This window comes from Diabrotica virgifera, chromosome 1 (genome assembly GCF_917563875.1).
Source record: "Diabrotica virgifera virgifera chromosome 1, PGI_DIABVI_V3a".
NCBI classification, from domain to species: Eukaryota; Metazoa; Arthropoda; class Insecta; order Coleoptera; family Chrysomelidae; genus Diabrotica; species Diabrotica virgifera.
In genome coordinates, this window is record NC_065443.1 from 152,947,414 (window position 1) to 152,968,533 (window position 21,120).

At 31.7% G+C, this 21,120-nt stretch overlaps 1 protein-coding gene across 2 annotated transcripts in view; it reads left to right on the forward strand.

The window, feature by feature from the left end:
• Nucleotides 1-21,120, forward strand: part of LOC114327783 (tyrosine-protein kinase Src42A) — a 460,643-nt gene that overhangs the window by 434,275 nt on the left and 5,248 nt on the right. For both annotated transcript variants that reach the window (XM_028276491.2, XM_028276490.2), the window contains 3 exons: nucleotides 9,408-9,711; nucleotides 15,384-15,586; nucleotides 18,961-19,117. In XM_028276491.2, the coding sequence (XP_028132292.1) occupies nucleotides 9,408-9,711; nucleotides 15,384-15,586; nucleotides 18,961-19,117 (664 nt within the window). The remainder of the gene's footprint in view (nucleotides 1-9,407; nucleotides 9,712-15,383; nucleotides 15,587-18,960; nucleotides 19,118-21,120) is intronic.

Genomic DNA, 21,120 nt, shown 5'->3' on the forward strand with positions numbered 1-21,120 from the left:
AATTTAATGTTGTTATTTATTTTTATGTCTAAATAATTGGTATTTTAATTCATGCCAGATGTTTTATTTGCTTTGTATATTTTTTAAGGCGTTTCACTCATTTTTAATATAGAAATTGACTGGTCGTAAGTGCAACCATTCTCTTGCTCAAGTTCTTTGTTTATAACAATATTATCGACATCCGAATCAACTGTTACCCAAAAAATTCGTGTTCTACGGGTCAAAATACATAAAAAACTTAAGTAAGTCCATCTGAATAAAGGAGGCCCTTGGCGACAGGACTAGAAAGTTTCCGCACACCTTTTTTCGAATTGAACGAGAATTACTTGAACACAAAAAGACAATAGATGAGCAGAGTCTTACGAATTTAGACTCTTCCAGTTGGTGACTGCGGTATAGGGTTAATTCGCGAATGTGACTAATTAAAAATCTCACTTGTGTACTAATTACTGCATTAAATTTGTATATTCAAATATCGATTCATGTCACTTTCAATTCTAATCTGAGTTAAGTATTCGGTGCTTAGTTGAGACAAATAGACTCCGATATACTTCGCTTTTGTATGTTTATTCATAATATTTCGGTTCCATGACATCTCGTAACGCGACAGTTCGTAACTGCGACACTTCGTAACAGCGGTAGTTCGTAACTATACATATTCGTAACGGTACAATTCGTAACGCCCACATTTAATTTTACTTAGCAAATTAAGAATTTAATTTAATAAAAAAATACATTTTGCATACATTCCTACACTAAAAGTAATGGTACCTTTTTTTAAGACCACTTCTTTTTAGATAAAGAAAATTTATTTCACACATATTTTTGCATATTTATATTGTTGTGAAGATGACAACTAAAGATTTTTAAAAATTTTTATCTTGAATTATCTTTTTAAGGTTGTAAAACTAAGTGTGAAAAATAATTAAGCAAATAAAAACAGTTTAATAATAAATAATGCATTTATAATACATTGTAAGAAATAATATATTTATTTTACTATAATAATTATTACAATTTACATTACTACATTATAGTTATTTTAAGACAATTTTAAAAATTTATTTCTCCACGAAATATGAAATGTGTTGAAAATGTTTATCCTGACGTGAAGTTGATACACGTTATTTCAATTGTAACTGTAATGAAAGTTACTTTCCACGCTAACAAAAATACACAGAATAATTCAATTTTGACGTTACGAATTGTCCGTTACGAATATGTATAGTTACGAACTGTCGCGGTTACGAACTGTCGCGGTTACGAACTGTTGCCATTACGAACTGTTGCCGTTACGAACTGTCGCCGATACGAACTGTCGCCGTTACGAACTGTCGCCGTTACGAATTGCCCGTTACCATTTGTGTGGTTAAGAAACTGTCGCATTACGAGATGCCTGACCACGAATATTTCATACTACTGACATACAATGTACATCGAATTAGCTATTCTAACCTGACATACTATTTTTAACATCTGTAACAGCTATTGGCTATTATCTCTAACAAATACTTTTTTATATGCAGATTATTCCCGAGGTATGTTCATTACTTTTAATACTTTGTTACACGTAGTTTTCCTAAGATTATCGAATACTTTTAAAGATTTCTGTAAATAAAAAATTTAAAATGATTGGGTGATGATAAATATCAGGCCTAAGCAAATATTTATATGAAACTACTATTTTCGATTAATCCTCTCGTATTGGAAATTGGACGTCATGAAGGATATTTTAGTCTTATTTAGAGCGTTCGTTTATGATGCAACTAAACCACTATTTTATGTTTCTCATGCAGGACATCGGATGTCTTCGTCCTTCCATATTTTCTTGCATTATAGTTTGTAGAAATATGGATTTCTGTCCCCTAATTAGATGGGCCAAAAATTCCAATTTTCTCTTTTTATATTTATTTTCAATATTCGACGATAGCTCCACATATCGAAAGTCTCAATATTTGTTATATTGTTCTGCTTGAGAGTCCACGCTCCTACGCCGTACAGTAAGGTATTAGACTTAGAGTTCTTTGAACCTTACAGGTTGTTTCTATTGTTTGCAAATAACTCGTGTATGTATTTCAGTCAGTCTTTGTAATTATTTTTTTTAGATTTGCGATTATCTCTCAGTCTTGAACTACACGAAACTGGATTCCTGTTATCCCTTTAGTTTTTTATGCGCACTGAGCCTGCCATATTTGGTATATTAAATGTATTAATTTGCCATGTTTTCACATTATTCTTTTCTCTATCTAGTTTCCTGGATAGTTTTTTAATTTTTGGCCTTGGTCCATCGTTGTATCTATTAGACAAGGCGGAATCGGCGGGCTCCTTGGAGAAAATACTCCCATAAGATTTGTTTGCATAATTACATTCGTGAGACATTCCAGAATAAGATTCAAGAAGTCGCCCAGGCGAAAAGTGGTTCAAATTTTTTTTTAACAATTTTTTTTTTAATCAAATTGCAAAAATCAATATTTTGGCCCGGACAAATTTTTTTTAGGCTTTTTTTTGGACTATTCTGGATAAAAAAGGTCTCTTATAATTTTTCACTAAAGTTGATAGTTTTCGAGGTAAAAGCATTTTAAAATTGAAAAAAAACGAAAAATGGCGATTTTCAAGGCTTAATAACTTGGTTAAAAGTTATTACTATGAAATCAGAAAGTGACTAAATCAAAGTTTAAAGCCCCCCCCCCTAGATGATCCTGAAGAAATTTTTGTTATTATTTGATTACTTAGCTGTTATTTTTAAGTAAAAATAATGAGCGCCATGCATGTATTAGGCGGCCGTCCATGATGAGTGCGAAAGAGATGCCATTCATGCAGTCCAATGGCGCATCTCACTCGCACTCACATTTACAGCCGCGTCAATACGATCTTACCGCTCATTATTAATAAATAAAGATAATAGCTTAGTAATAAATTCATGACACAAATTTCTTCAGGATCATGAAGGGGGGCTTTAAATTTGATTTAGTCACTTTCTGACTTTCATAATAATAATCTTTAACCGAGTTATTAAGTCTTAAAAATGGCCATTTTCGTGTTTTTCAAATTTTAAATTGCTTATAACTCGAACACGATCAACTTTAGAGAAAAATTACAAGAGACCTTTTCTGTACAGAATGGTCCGAAAAATCTAAAAAAAATTGTCCGGGCCGAAAATATTGATATTTGCAATTTGATTAAAAAAAATTGTTAAAAAAAATGATTCACTTTTCGCGTGGGCGACTTCTTGAACCTTATTCTAGGGTATCTCACGAATGTGATTATGCAAAAATCTCATGGGAATATTTCTTCCAACGAACCCGCCGTTTTTGCCTTATCTATATACAATTTAAGCTTTTATCTTTTTCGCTTTCACTGTTTATTGATCGAATACTTTATAGAGATATTCGTTGATCTCTTTCTCAAAATCTTGTCTGATATTCACATTTCTCAGGTTATTTATTTTTTAGGTTTTCTCGATCACAGGGACAATATGAATATGATCTGAATCAACAAATTATAGCGCAAAAACTTTCTCGTTAGTGAATTGATCTATACTTATTTCAATTCCAAGACAACTGCGGCCAAAACCACAACACATTTGACTTAGGATCATGTGAACAGTCTGTGCCTATCTGTAAATTTTAATATTACTTTGTAAAACGTAGACAGACATTAATTTATTTATGACCAAGAATAAGAATAAGAATAATCATACATACACTCTGAATCAACGAATATAGAACTAAGTACAAGTCTTTGGTGGTAAATATCCAACGTAAACAAAAGGTGGGGCGATATTTGTCGTATTTATTCTTACAAATACTGCTTGTTAGAATATTGTGGTAAATTTAATATGTCTAGTATGATATTCTAAGTTCTAAGCGAAATAATTTTTCATTATTTTAAGTTTTAAGTAAAGTAAATATTGTTTAAATACTACCCATTCCGTAATAGTAATAAACTATTTTGGAGAGCTGAAAAGTTTTTGCCCAGAACTCTTTGAAGTATTTCGATATTTTTTGTCAATTTTAATATGCACTTTAGAGATATTGTTTATTTTATAGTCAATAGCTGTTAATTATGCACGTTATGTGTATGTTCTGTATTGTTCTGCTTTTTAGTTTTTCAAGAATTACTGTTTAAATATGCATATTACTTTAATGTTTTAAATAATTGTATATTCGCCTGCTTAACCTTTGTTCTTAATATTCTTTATTCAGTTATATGATTAATAAATTATTCAGATCATAAAAACATTATAAAGTTTTATTAAGTATTATTAAGTCATTAATGTACAATATTTTCCATAATACATGTACGAGATCCGAATATATGTCGATCTGTACCCATCTGCTTGTCGGATGAAACATTTTTTTATGGAATTTCATACATAGACAAATATTTCTAGCATAGGTTGCCTATCAAAATCGTGTCATAGCTATCCATAAGGGAGGCCGAAAATCAACCTATTTATTATTCAAAAATGAATAACCATTTTCAATTTCGTTGCAAAACGAAAATACAGCCGAATCATATTATTCTAGTCTAATCAGAGAGTGCAGCAAGTACCTCTACCGGTTTCGGAACTTATTAGTCTCTCATCAGGAGGCACATATGCTGCTCTCTCTGATCCAACCAAAACAAACCCCGGCGTGCAGTCACGGATTGCAACGAACGAAATGGCACAGATGCCCTAGCGGCAACTGCTAGCAAAATACTAAGTTTTCAATCTAAAGTCGTATAAAACAACATAATGTGACTCTACATCCCACCAGACTGAAAACAATGGGAACCTTCTCTCTTCTGGGAACATTTATTATTGTTAAACAAAAAATAAGCATAAACCAAAAAATATCTCGACAGCGTTACCTCAAGAAATGTCTAAAGGAAATATATACAAAACTCCAGGTGGGTTGGTCAAGTAGTTTTTGAGTTACAATGTCTACAGCCTTCGAAAGAGCAGTTTTGAGAAGAACGTAAACGTCTTTTTTGTCTGTCAAATCGTAAAGTGATGCACACCGGAATATGTTCTTGAATCGCGGAGTAATCTACAAAAGAAAATGAGAACAGCTGTTGACCGTTTCTCACTACGCTCAAGCGCGCTGGCGCGAACTTGCTGCAAAGCGAGTCGAAGGTAGGGAGATAGTGTTGAATATCTCTACCTTCTACTCGCTTTGTAGTAGGTTCGCGCCAGCACGCTTGAACGTAGTGAACAACGGTCAACAGCTGTTCTTATTTTCTTTTGTAAATTACTCCGCGATTTAAAAAGATATTCCGGTGGGCATCATTTTACGATTTGATAGACAAAAATAAATTGAAAATAAAAGTTGACAATACTTTAAAAGCTTTTTCCTCAAAACTGCCTTTTTCAAAGGCTGTAGACATTGTAACTCGAAAACTACTTGACCGACCCACCAGGAATTTTGTACATATTTTCTTTAGACATTCCTTGAGGTAACGCTATCGAGTTATTTTTTGTTTTATGTTTATTTTTGTTACATAATAATAAATAGGTTGATTTTCACCCTTTTTTGCAAAAAATATTCGTTGTTTTGATTTCTGAGCTATATCAAAAAGCTTTTATCAAAATTCGATAAAACTAAAAAACTCGACAGCGTAACCTAAAGAAACTAATAAGCAAATAAAATATTTTTGAATTTTTTGTTTACCATGATCCAATGATGAGTTCTGACGAGTCCACCGCAAAATCCATTGTTTTTTGAGATGTCTTTAAAAATTTGCCACCGTTGGCTTATTTTTCAATATTTTTCTTTGAATTTTTTCTTGAATAATCTATAAATTGTACTGAATATGCATATTTAATTTAAAAATAAAATAATTCTACCATACTTTCAAAAAAATGTGATTGAAATATTGATTTCAACCCCTACGCCCCCCCCTTAAAATGACACGATTTTGATAGGCAACCCATGCTAGAAATATTTGTCTATGTATGAAATTTCATAAAAAAAATGTTTCATCCGGCAAGCAGATGGGTACAGATCGACGTATATTCGGATCTTAGACTTTCATTTTTAATATTTAATTATGTACATTTTGGTATTTTCAGTCCTTACATATTTAATATTCTTTTTACTTACCATTTTAAGTAAAAGGGCTATGACAGAACGGGCTATTTGGTGAAGGCGTCCCATGTTATTTCGTATGGGAAAACGAATAAAATCGCTAAGATCCATTCTGGTCATTTTTGTCTCGTTTTGTGGTGGATGTGCGACGGCTTATCGGATCATGACGTAAGAGGGCTCGTTGGAAAGCAGAGGAGTAGCGAATATGTTAACACAAAAAACAAACGCAAAGACATTGTCCAAAGGGCACTACACCGTGTTTCCGTTGTTATTGGTCCGATTTTGACGTTTAAGGCGTTAAATTAAAGAGGAGGGACAAAAAACAAAAACATTACTAAAACATCATATCTCCGTTGTTATATGTCCGATTACTATGATTAAGAGGTTAAAGAGAAGGGATACCGAATACGTTAACACGAAAACAGACACAAAGACTTTGCCTAAAGGTCACTATATCGTATCTTCGTTGGTATTGATCCGATTTTGACGTTTAAGACATTAAATAAAAGAGGAGGGGGTAGCGAATATGTTGATACCAAAAACAAAGATGGCAGCATTGCCAAAAGGACAATATATCGTTTAGCATAAGAGACGGGGAATGAATGGAGATTGACTAACAAAAAAAAATATGACAACACTGTCAAAACAGCGCTATATCATATCTTCGTTGCTATTGCACCTATTTTGACGCTTGAGGCGGTAAATTAATGGGGAGAATGGATTTCGTCTAACTCAGTTCGTCATCTCGCCAAACAAATCGCCTTATCATACCACTTGCTATGTATAGGAGAAGATGTGTATAATATTATACACATGTCTGCAACACTGGCAAATCTGGTTCCAAAGTACACACAAAATATCCATATTTTTTAGGAATACTATTTTGCCTGCCTTCTGTACCCACTACATATTTTAGTTTTAATTGTCAATAATAGAACATGTAGTATAAATTATAAAGTAGAAAAAATAAAGTGGGCATATTGAAAGTGGCAAAATAGACTTTTTAGTTTTCAATTAGATATACGCACTATAAACGGCAACACTGCTTTCCCGCTGCCCACCTAATGCACCAGATTCGCGCGATTCATTCAGTCATTCGTCATTCTACAGTGGCAATGAAAGTCATTCTCATAAGCAATGTTGCCAATTTTAGCGCTTCCTTCATTGGGGTATATCTAATTAAACCGTCTGTGTACATTGTATATGTTACAGTTCAAGTTGATTCTCAGTTAGAGTTGACTTTTCCTAGTTCGAGTCAACTCCAACTGAAACGAGCAGTAAAAGTTGATTTGAAAAATTTAAATCAACTTTTACTAGTTGAAGTTGACTCTACCTAACCCTTGTTAGTAAAAGTAGATTATACAATTTATACGAGTATAATCTCCCGTGCATTTTTGATGAGTGTGCGTCTCTTTGTTTTGACCGTTTCAACTACTTATTAGTCCAGGCTGTAACGTCGCCTCCGTTAGGTAAATTATTCTGATTCGATTTTTTTGCACAAACTTACTCAAACAAATACATCCTTATAACAAATACACAGTGTCAGGCGGTACCGCGGTCGACAAATTGTTTAACCAATTTTTGTTAACCAAATTCACAAAAATAATTCTTATCTACTCTACCTCATATTATGTATAAGTTTTTATTGTGTGAAAATTGTAAATATAGATAGCAGTACATGAAGGGTTTAAAGTGTGCCTGAAGTAATAATGTATTTTAAATGGGATTTACTTTTTCGCACTGTTTTTTAGCACACTTTCATATAATCAAATATCCTTAACTTTCGCCTTGTCATGGTGATGACATGTGAGCAATAAATTACAAAAAAAGTTTTGACAGTTTTGTGGTTTGACAGAAGTTTGAATTTTTAAATGTCAAAGTTCTAAAAAATTGTAAAATAGGAATGTATTCCAGTGACGAAGAGTTGCAGTTCTTTATTAGTTTTTTTGGTAGATAAAATATTGTATGAAGCAGGCGATGTATAGCACTCGGCCCGCTCGTGCTCTAAACATCGCATGCGTGCGCAAAAAGCATACTTCACGAACTGTTTTATAAATAACTAAGTATTTCACTCCGGACAAATTTTTTTAGATTATTTTGGTCATTCGGAGCAAAAAAGGTCTCTTGTGATTTTCCTCTAAAATTGATAGTTTTCGAGTTATACGCGATTTAAAATTTGAAAAATACGAAATGACCATTTTTAAGGCTTAATAACTCGATTAAAAACTATTAATATGAAAGTCAGAAAGTCACCTAATCAAAGTTTAAAGCCTCCCCTACAAGATCCTGAAGAAATTTTTGTCATTATTTTATTACTAAGCTGTTATTTTTAATTATCAACAATGAGCGCTAAAAGCGTATTGAGGCGGCCGTCAATGTGAGTGCGAGTAAGATCCTCCATTCCGACCGTCCAATGGTGCATCTCAGTCGCACTCACATTGACACCTGCCCCAATACGCTCCTAACGCTCATTGTTAATAATTAAAAATTTAAAAATAACAGCTTAGTAATACAAGACAAATATTTCTTCAGTACCTTGTAGGGGGGTCGTTAAAATTTGATTGGGTGACTTTCTGACTTTCATAATAATAATTTTTAACTGAGTTATTAAGCCTTGAAAATCGCGTATAACTCGAGAACAATAAATTTTACAGAAAAATCACAAAAGACCTCTTTTGCTCCGAATGACCCAAATGATGTAAAAAAATGTCTGAAGTAAATTTTTTTTTGTGAATTTGTTTAAAAAAATTGTTTAAACAATTTTTTGATTAAGGTACCACCTGACACCCTGTGGATTCGTTATAAGGACCTCTTTTTGAGTAAGTTTGTGCAAAAGAATCGAACTGGAATAATTTACCTAACGGGGGCGGCGATACAGCTGGACTATAAATATCACGATTTGAACATAATATGCAGTAACATTTAATTTCTAGAATCGGTTGTTTGTGTGAATCAACTTTTATTAAATGGCATTGGGAAGAGTATACTTTAACTTAACTAGTAAATGTTGAATAAAAATCTTCATTTTATATTTATAATCAACTTTTACTAAAACCAGCCGTATGAGTCGACTCGAACTAGGAAAAGTCAACTCCAACTGGATAATCAACTTGAACTGTAACATATACAACAGATTGAGATTGTACATAATATAAAAATCATCTGTTGGTACAAATGCGTGTATGTTATTGAGCATCTTGTGGGTTAAAAAAGGCAAAGCTACTTTGGGAGAACTGCACTTCTTTCACTTTTGATAAATATGTTTCTCTTGATTAAATGTTCTGTATGATCTTTGGAAATAGTTTTTTTTAATTAAATTACTTGTTTTTGTCGTAGATTGAAAAACCACAACCTGAAGGCCTCTCGCACCGAACTAGAGACCAATGGGAAATCGAACGATCATCACTTAAGTTTATCAGAAAGTTAGGTCATGGACAGTTTGGAGAAGTATGGGAGGGAATGTGGAACAACACAACCGCTGTAGCAATAAAGACCTTAAAACCAGGCACAATGGATCCCAAAGATTTCCTTGCCGAGGCTCAAATTATGAAAAAATTAAGGCACAGAAAGTTGATCCAGTTGTTTGCCGTTTGTACTGTTGAGGAACCCATATATATTATCACTGAATTAATGAGAAATGGTAAGTATACAATCTGTTGATCTTCTTCTTCAGTTTTTTAACAGATAGTTTCGAAAAATTTTACTTCTACAATTTTGTTGTGCATGGAATAAAAAATTTACAATTTGTTATACAGTATGTCCCTGTAAGTTGTATCCATATGTAAAACTTTTTTATGATTAATTTTACGAAAAAAAGTTATTCTTCATAAAAAGCTCTGCATGGTCCAAAACCTGAGATTTAACCATCAAATATCAAATTTTTTGAATATTATACGAGGTATATCAAAAAATTTGAATTCCACTCAAGAGTAAACTAGCTTTACTTTTAACAATATTGAAAATTCCTATTATGAAAAGTTGTTTGGAATTAAAAACTATTTTCTAGTATGCAATTACATCCTTCTAATTAAATTTTTTTTTTTTTTGAAAAATTATGGATAACTAACATTATTTTCAGTTATTTCAATTCAGATAACTCTTTTATTATTAATTTTACGAAAAAAAGTGATTCTTAATAAAAAGTTCTGCATGGTCTAAAACCTAAAATACAACCATCTTATGTCAAATTTTATCAATTTTATACGAGGTATGTCAAAAATTATGAATTTCGCTCAAGAGTAAAATACGTTTATTTTTCACAATATCGAAAATTGCTATTATGAAAATTATTTAAAATTAAAAACTATGTTTCAGTATGTAATTACATCCTTCTAATTGAAATATTCTGACCTATAAAAGTACTTTACTTTTGATCTAAATTTATCTTTTTTGACATACCTGGTAAAAAATTGATAAAATTTGATAAAAGATGGTTGTATTTTAGGTTTTAGACCATCCAGAACTTTTTATTGAGAATCACTTTTCTTCGTAAAATTAATAATAAAAGAGTTATCTGAATTGAAATAACTGAAAATAATGTTAGTTATCCATAATTTTTCAATTTTTTTTTTCAATTAGAAGGTTGTAATTGCATATTAGAATATAGTTTTTAATTCCAAACAACTTTTCATAATAGCAATTTTCAATATTGTGAAAAATAAAGCTACTTTACTCTTGAGTGAAATTCAAACTTTTTGACATATCTCGTATAATATTCAAACAATTTGATATTTGATGGTTAAATCTTAGGTTTTGGACCATGCAGAGCTTTTTATGAAGAATAACTTTTTTTCGTAAAATTAATAATAAAAAAGTTTTCCATATGGATACAACTTACAGGGACATACTGTATAATTTTATTGTACAAAAAATCTATATGTTATAGTTTGGTATACAATGTGGTCGCCTTGAGAAAAATTAACAAACTATTTAAACCAGATGGAGACGACGTGATATGTCGGTGAAGGGTAGTGATATAGATACGAACCAAGATAGAAACTTACAGATAAGTGGTAAGGAAGCTAGCCCTGCATAGAAATAAAGGCAAAGAGAATAATGATGAAGTTGATTTACTTGTACATACTTATTTTAACAGTAAACATTATAACAGAAACAGTTTATTTGTCGTTTTGTGTTTCAGATGAAAAGCCTTTTCTAAATTACAATTTTTTGTAAAACTTATTTTTGTAAACAACCTTGTATAATATTTAACATATATATTATTATGAATTATATTTTCCTATCAAACAAAGCTTTTATTTATGAATCATTATACATACATTTTATTATTAATAAATTGACGTGTTAATTAATTTTCTAACAATATACAGGACGATTTTCACTTAATGTGTCATCTCTAGGTTTAAACAAATTTTGGCAGGCATTTCGCTACGTAGGTAGGTATTAGGTTTGTGTCAACATGGAGAATATTTCAAATACTTAATAATCGAAAGTGATACAAAAAAGTAATTTTTGTTTTAAAATTGTTTATCCTTTTTTATTAAACACATTTAAAACCACTATCTTTATTATTTAACTTTATCTTTTCTATGCCATTGAACTGGAATGATTAAGAACAGTACAAAAATTTAATGTAACTAAAATCACATGAATGTTTGTTACTTCAAATAAATGAATCACCTTGTACATTCAAATCATATTATATTGGTTATTCTTGGTTGCATAATTAATCGTATCAAATTTTTTTTTGTTTTGTTTTCTGGCCTTGGTTTGGAACCTTTAGTCTTGGTATCAAACTCCTATATAAAATTAGAATATAAGAGGTGGTAGTGGTAATTGATGGTTACATAATTATTTGGAATAAATTGTCAAAAATGGAAAAATGTGAAATTAAATTTCTAATACTTCTGTCAAAAATTTAGCAAATTTTATTGAGTAAATTCACCAGTTCCAAAGGGTAACAAGTCTGAATTTTAGTGATTGGGACTTAAGTAATTGGTAAATGCTTCAATAACCAATATTTACGAGTTTGAAAGGGTAACAGCTCTATAATATCGTTCTGTGAAGATTGACACATATATTTTGCATTAAACGGTAATTATTTTAGTTCAAAAGGGGCGTAGGAAATTTCGACACCAAGCAGGTAGCGACTAAAATTTAATGGCAATATTCGACACCAGCCCCAAAGGCCGGTTTTTATCTTACAGGAATAATCGACACCAAATAAATACAGTTGCGGCATAAATAAAATACCATAATTAATTAATGTATTTGTTTATTTTATAAACATAATATACATTTTATTTTTCTAAAGCGGTAATAATATCTGAATATAACACAACTAGTAATTTTTATACATTTTACAGTCAATATACATGTATATAATAATAATTTATTATAGGAATGGTACGATATAGCTTTAATAAAATCTAACCTAAGTATGTATTTTTTGGAATCGTAGTTTATCTATGATTTTCTCCAAAATTGCCAATTTGCCGTATAGTATCTACTATTTATTTTGACATACAAGTGTCCACTTTTCAATAAGCATAAAACAAAAGGATGCATTGAGTAAAAAGAAGAATTAAACCTCGAATGGAAGGTTTCGGACACGCGCCAACTCGTAACTTTTAATGACAAAAATTTTCAAATCAAAATGTACACCGGCCAATTCGTAACTTTTCTTTTACCTGACCTGCTAACTCGAAACTGGCTACAGGTGAATTCGAAACCATTCATTAAATCTTATACCTTAAATCTAAACCGAATGTTTCTTGGTTTGCTTAAAAACGTTATATTTGTATTGTATTATGTGTCTATAAAAAATAGTAAAAATTGAAATATTTTAATAAAATAATTGAAACAATATTATAGTGTTTCATTAACACGTGTTATAAATATTATTTCCATCAAGTATAGCTTATATACGAGCTTGGTTTTTATCAAGTAATCGTAAATTCAATACTTAGATGTTTAGCAATGATAAATTTTATTTAAATCCATCTGATAATTTAAAAACAAAGAGATTTTCCATATTATGTTTATTTCAAGTCTAAAAGATTATACCTTATTATTATTTAGTTTCGAATGCACCAGTAGTCGATTGGTTACCGAAAAATTACCTGAGGGGTAGAGTTACCAACTGACCTGTAATTAGGATGGCGAATTAAAATAGTTACGAATTCACCGGGACCCAAGGTTTCACAGGCATTCGTGGTCCTCGTAATAGACCTGGATTCTGATTAGACCATATCTGTGGTGGAAATAGGCTATCGATTATGTAATTTTGCGGTAAATAATCTGCACATAATATGTCAAGTGTTTAGGTTTATATGACATGAAATCATAAACAAATCATTCTTCAACTTCGGTTAAATCAAACGTATGCCTTAACTATTTTGCAATTTCTGAATTTGTATTCTTATATTCTTGTACCAAACCCAAAGATTGAATTTTTTAAACATAATTTTTTAAACATCAAGTGAAAACGGCCTCCGCGAATTTTTACATTGGGTCACATACCCAATACAGCACAATGAATGGCCTTTTCAAAGTCCACAAATATTTCAGTTGACTCTAACGATAATTGAAATGTTGCAAAATTTTTAGAATTTAGTAAACAAAATAAATTTTTGTATGTCATTGTAAGGAACATAATGTCCATTTTCCAAGCCATGTATAGTAAAATTTGGTACTGTATGAAAATGTACTATCCATGTATGTACAAATAAGACGTCAAACAAGAAATAAAATACAACTGAATAATATTCGTATAAATTTAGATGCAAGTGATAATAGATATTGAGAGAACCCAAGTAATTACCCAGCTACCTGCTTTACCGCGCGGTGTCGAAATTTCCTGTAATAAAATTTGACCCTTCGATTACCCCAGGTACAAACACAAGCTGGTGTCGAAAGTTCGCCAGCCGTTCAAAAGTGTAACCATTCGAGTTGTTAACATGTTTTCTGGTAACTATACTATTTTTAAACCGAGAGGAGTAATTCAAATTTGCCGCACCGTAATGCTTGTTTGTAATTGGTCCAAACGCAGGCAAGTTTACTCCACTGTTTTAAAATTTTGACACTAATGACATTTATCAAATTTTGACACTAGTGACGTTTCATAGGTTAATTGAGTTATATCGTCGATTTTTTGTGTTTCTCCGTTAAGCCTTTAATTTTTAGATTTTTACTCTGCTTTTTTGTAAAAAAAAAACAGTTGATTTTAGAACTCTTTAGCGACGTAGATATTAGTATAATATAAAATTTATTGATTACCGTCGAAGGCCGACATGATCAACCAAAAAAGAAAATGTATTTGGTCATTATTCTAGTGACTTTCTTGGGTGTGAATCTGTCCTTTTAGTTTACTTCTTCTGGTTTAAAAACAAAGCATAATGATTTTTGACTTGTTACACTTTGGAACTGGTGTATCGATATAGTCCGTTCGGTCAGCTTGGGAATATTTTGACATATTTATTGTCGCTGTCGCATGTCGTCGGAAACACAAAAATTCCTACCTTTCAGTATTAATAGCTCAAATAAACTTACTGTTGCAGACTCCTTTCAGTGAAAAAAAAAGGAGAATAATAATAAATAATAGGATTGTATATTCATTAATTCTCATAAAAACTTTCCATTTGTAAATAGTAATTTATAAACGACTACAAAATTTCAAAAATAAACTTTTATTTTAATTGATGCAGTTTTATTTTATTAATAGACTAAATGTGAATTTTTTTTGTTTAAATATTGGCTATGAGCACGTAGGCTTGGTTGTGCATTATAGTAATTTCTAACCAATGTCTGTAAAAATTTAACCAACGTAGCAAAAAATAATTACTAAATTTAAACAGTTGGACAGTTGACAGTTGGGGCTGGGATAAGCTAACCGAGTATATCAACACTCTATAGATTTAGCTTCCTCCCACGTTATTTCGTCTATTTCAAATATTACATTTATTTGTTGAACATAAGAACCAAGAACCTGAACCTCACAGTGTTTCTGATTCCTTCTAAATATGTGTGTACCTGAATCACAGTATACACCCATAGGCGCCATATCCTTGGGAAGGGGGTCCGTGCCCCCCTATCTTTTTGGGTGCTTTAAACTATATATTGTCATCCAAAGTATACAAATTGTAATGTGCAAAATTTTCATGTCTCTCCCCCCCCCTAAAAATTTTTATATAGGCGCCCATGTACACACTATTTTACCTACTCCATGATATTCTCGTAGAAGCTACTTCGTATATTTAATTAAAACCAACACAGTCAGAATTTAAAAATAATAATTAAGTAATAATACAACAGTTGAAACTAATGCTACAATAATCGTCATCGTTTCTTTAGGTTCCTTATTGGAATATCTCCAAGGCAAAGGAAAATCACTCAAATTAACTCAGTTAATAGACATGGCTGCTCAAATCGCGGCAGGAATGGCCTATTTGGAATCGCAGAATTATATTCACAGAGATTTAGCTGCAAGAAACGTCTTGGTAGCAGAAGGAAATGAAGTAAAGATTGCAGATTTCGGTCTGGCTAGACTAATTAAGGTGAATATTTTTCAAAATTATAAATTTAATATAAGTTATGGCTGTTGCCAGTATATTGGTTGTAATACTAAATACTATCTCTTCTTTCAAGTGTCTTCTCTGGTGTCGCTGACTTTGCGATCACTATAGCAAGACTTACTGTTTTATTTATGTTATATGTATATGATCACTGTTTTATTTTATGGTATATGTAAAAGCTGTTCGGCACTTTATATGCCTGTCCATTCTCGAATGCTTCGGAGCCATGATTTTTAGCCATGATTGTCAGTCAACTACTCCTCTTCAACTGTAATGGTTGGGTGAAAAAATACCCATACCATGAACAAAAATTTTATAACACTTTAACTCCTGGGCCCATTTGTCCTCATAAGTTGTCACAGCCTGGCCACTTTTTGTCGCTTGTATAAGTTCTACTCTTGTGTATCAAATTCATACACATAGGCTCAGGGAGAGTACCTGTTGTGTATTATGTATGATACACATAGGAGTCATAGGGTGGCTGTTTTACATGTATTTATTATTTTTTCATCCTCCGGAATTGTATGGTAGACAATTGCAACATTAGATCCACATATTGTAATGCATTTTTAACATCTAATATCCAATGTTCAACACGATCCGCACACACACAAGTAGTGGTACATTTTTTATACATTGACCATTAGGTCAGAAGATGACAATTTTGTCGAAAGAGCTTAGCTAAGGATAATAAAATACCTTTACACACTTTAATATACGATTTTTTTCACTTCCTTTAATGATTTTTATTTTCTTTCAATTCCACGTCGGTTTCTTCCAGCCTTCGATTTGATCCATAAGCCTTAGTTTCAAGTTAAGATTATCATCACATAAGAATGCCCTCATTGTATTGAATGTTGCTTTCGCCACTTCAATTCCGCTTTTAATTTCAGAGTCTGGGTCTAGGTCTTTCATAATAATGCTTCCCAGATATTTAAATTTTTCAATGTTTTCTATTTGTGCTCCATTGACTTATAAGGTGATGTTATATCTTTTTCGACTTAATATCATGAACTTAATCTTAACTACGTTTATGTTCAATCCAAATCTTTCTCTTCTTTCATTAATAGTGTTTAAAAGAAAAGCTCCTGAAACCCCTTTATAGTGCCAGACAAAATGATGGTATCGTCTGTATATATCTAATTATTATAGCTAATGGCACTGCATTTGTCTTAACGCCGAAATCAGCTAGGTCTTCTACTGCTTCCTTAAGTATGTGATAAAGTCTTCATCATATATAGAATAATAGCCTTTATTGTCATTTATTAGTCATTTTTGTTGCTTGTTATATTTTTTGTTTGTTTTGACATAAATGTAGTAAATAACCTTCTTCTTCCTTTTGGTATGTAGGCTTTAAAGCCTGTTTCTTCTTCAATATTAGCCTCCTAAATTATTTAAGTTATCGCACCATCTTTTTCTTGGTCTGCCAATACTTCTTCGTCCATTTGGTGACTTATCTCGTGCTATCGTACTATCCTATCCTCTACCATTCTACTAATGTGTTCGTTCCACTTCTGTTTCCGTTTTGTCACCCATCCATTTAGGTCTTCTACATTGCATGATCTTCTTATGTTTTCTCTTCCTATCCAATAGACTTTTCCCTGATATTCGTCGGAGTATTTTCATCTCTGTTGTTTCTAGTAGTCGTCTCGTTTTAGATGTGTCAGGTCTTGTCTTCCGCCGTGTATGTCAATATAGGTCTAATTGCTGCTTTATAGATTCTTGCTTTTGTGTCTTGTCTTAGGTGTTTGTTCTTCCAGATTGTGTCATTAAGGGATCCCGCTGCTTTACTTGCTTTTAAGCTTTGTTGTCGTACTTCCTCTTCAACATCTCCGTAACTGATTATATCTATTCCCAGATATCTAAACCTTGCTTCCTGCTTTATTATTTTCCCATCAATTTCGATTTTACATCTTACTGGGAATTTAGATGTTGTCATACATTTGGTTTTTTCTGCTGATATTATCGTATTGTATTTCTTGGCTGTTGTATTGAATATGTGTGTTAATCTTTGGAGATCGTCTTCTGTCTCAGCGATTATTGCGGCGTCGTCTGCATAACATAATATTTGGATTTCTTTGTTCCCCATTCTGTAACCATGACCTTTACCTACTGCTTCTATTATTTCGTCCATTATTATATTAAAGAGCAGTGGGCTTAATGAGTCACCTTGTCTGACTCCGCTTTGTAGAGGTATAAACTGCGATAGTTTTGCATTTATCTTTGCCTGTATTCGATTATGAAAATAGATGTTTTCGACGGTTTGTATAATATTGATTGGTATGTTTCTTCTATACAGTAAATGTAAGACGTCTTCGACTTGGATGCGATCGAAGGCCTTTGTTAGGTCTATGAAACATAGATATGCTGATTTATTGTACTAATGGCTTTTCTGTGATTTGTCTCAGTACAAATACGGCGTCTACGCAGGATCTTCCGGATCTGAATCCTTGTTGTTCATCTGATAAAGTTGTTAGTTTATTGATTTTGTTGGTTAGGTCTTTTGTGGTTAGCTTAAGTGCGGTGTTCAGTAGATTCATACCTCTATAATTGGTGGGGTCTTCTTTGTCTCCTTTCTGGAACATTGGTATCATTATGCTGTTTCTCCATGTGTCTGGTATCTTGCAGTGCAATATTAGTTTTTGTATAAGTTTTGTCATCTCTAGGGTTATACTTTCTCCTCCGTATTTTAGAAGCTCGTTGGTTATTCCGTCTGGTCCTGGTGACTTGCTGTTTTTGAGTGAATTTATGGCTATCTCTACTTCCTGAAAACTGATTTTTATTTCGTGTCTTAATTCAGGTAGGTTATTGTTTTGATTATTATTTTCCTTTCCTTTAAACAGTTCCGTCAAGTATCTTCCCCATTCTTTTGCTGGTATGTTATTGTATTCCTTCAATTCTGCCATTTCTTTCCGTTGGTTTCTTATGAAGCTCCATATTTATTTTTGTGTTCCGTAGAAGTCGCTTTCCATCATTTTTGTAAACTGTTCCCAGTGTTCATTTTTTGTTCTTCTTACCAGTTGCTTTGTTTCATTTCGTATTCTTCTATAGGTGTCTCTGGATTCTGGAGTGTTTGATGTTTTATACTTCATGTAGGCCTCTCGCTTCTCTTTACATTTCTCTTTTATTTCTTTTCTGAACCATGGTGTATTGTTGTTGTTTCTTTTGTTCAGTATGACTTTGCGTTTTCCTAGAGCTTCTGTTGCTGCCTCTTCAATGTTGTTTTAAATTTTCTCCCAGCCCTCGTTTATATCTTCGATGTCGTCTATTTGTTTCAGCTGTATCTTGACATAGATGTAGTAAATAACCCATTTATATATTGGATTTAATACACAGCTCTAATTTTATCATTACAGGAAGATGAATATGAAGCCAGAGTAGGTGCTAGGTTCCCTATTAAATGGACAGCACCCGAAGCTGCAAATTATAGTAAATTCTCTATTAAATCCGATGTTTGGTCATTCGGTATACTTCTCACAGAACTGGTCACATATGGAAGAATACCATATCCAGGTATGTATGATGTTCATAATATATTAGCTTACAGTTACTACATTATAAAATGTCATTTGTTTTCCCTTATACCTAGCATCTTATTTTTAGTATTATTTATATCTTATTTGCCTTTTGTTTCTCGTGCAAAATGCAGTAATTATTAATGATGTCAATCGCTTTTCATTACTTGTCGAAATATATTAAAGTTTGCCGAATAATGTTAATTAATAATAATATTATAGTGTATAATCAATAAAATAGATCATTTAATGTTTTAAAGCTAAAAATGACATATGCATGTATTGAATAGTATTTAATACGAATAAAATTTTGTACTATACTTTGGTATTTTTAATATATTATATTAAATATATTATTACTATGTACATAGTTGTACATAGTAGGTAGTATGTATACACCGTTCTTAGGCGTCAACGCCCTTCGGTAGGGGTCTATGGAGGAGTATCACCAAGCCGGAAGCCCTTATCCCTTCCCGTACCGCTCCTCCATAGGTCGATCAGACGCCAGTTTATTCCAGACCAAGACATAGTAGGCAGTACCTAATATAAATAATAATAGAGTAGAGTAAATTTTTATTTGCATAAATTTTTAAATATAATTGAGCAAATAACGTCACATAATTTAGATAAAAAATAATAAAGTACCTGTGGACACATAATTTAGATAAAAAAAAATCCAAAGCCTTTATTTCTTTATAAATTAATAATCTCGTGCTATACCTGCAATATATTACCCGTATCGTTTATTTAGCATTAACATATTAAATGATTTATTTTATTGATTATAAACTATAATGTTGTTGTTGATTAATATAGTTCGGCATATTATTAATCGGCCATTGACATCATTAATTATAATAAAGAATTATAGATATTATTTGTGCAGTAAAGAAAACAAAGAAAAATATCTCTGTACAAGAAACATGGGCATGATGAAAAGTCATATTCTAATGTTTTGGCAACGATTTGACGTCAGAAATCTTGAATGACGTAAACGTGTTTTTGTAGTAAAACTAGTATAAATATGTTGATTTTTATACCGGGTGTCCACTTATATTTTCCCCCATTTTAACTGCCTATAACTTCTAAACGGCTTAAGATAGAAATATGCGGTTTTCGATGAAATGTTTTAATTTAGTAAAAGTTTTGTCTGAATGGACTGAATTTTTTATATCGCTTTCAAATACGAAAAGAAAAATGGCGGATTTTTGAAAAAAAAACGTTGACTTTTTTTTTATGGAACACCCAGTATATTTTTTTGTAAATTGAAAGAAAGGTCATTCACTTATCCAGCGATATAAAGTTTTTCAAAATCGGTTGTCAAATCACTGAGTAATTAATTTTTAAAATGAGCGGTGCAACGTGGATATCACATACCTAAATAACATAACTAAGCAAAATGATATTATGTTATGTGATTTCCACATTGCATCTTTCATTTTAAAAATTATTTGCTCAGTCAGTTGACAACCGATTTTAAAAAATTTAATATCGCTGGATAGGTAAATGACCGTTTTTTCAAGCTGCAAAAAAATATACTGGGTGTTTCAATAAAAAAAGTTTTTTTTTCAAAAAATCCGCCATTTTTTATTTAAAAGCGACATAAAAAATGGTCATTTACCTAAAAACTTAAAAAAACAATCATTTCCCTATCCAACGATATAATTTTTTTTTAAATCGGTGGTCAACTGACTGAGCAAATAATTTTTAAAATGAAAGATGAAATGTGCAAATCACATAACATAATATAATAATTAGCTTAGTTATGTTATTTAGGTATGTGACATCCACGTTGCACGTCTCATTTTAAAATTAATTACTCAGTGATTTGACAACCGATTTTAAAAAACTTTATATCGCTGGATAGGTGAATGACCTTTCTTTCAATTTACAAAAAAATATACTGGGTGTTCCATTAAAAAAAAGTGAACAACGTTTTTTTCAAAAATCCGCCATTTTTCTTTTCGTATTTGAAAGCGATATAAAAAATTCAGTCCATTC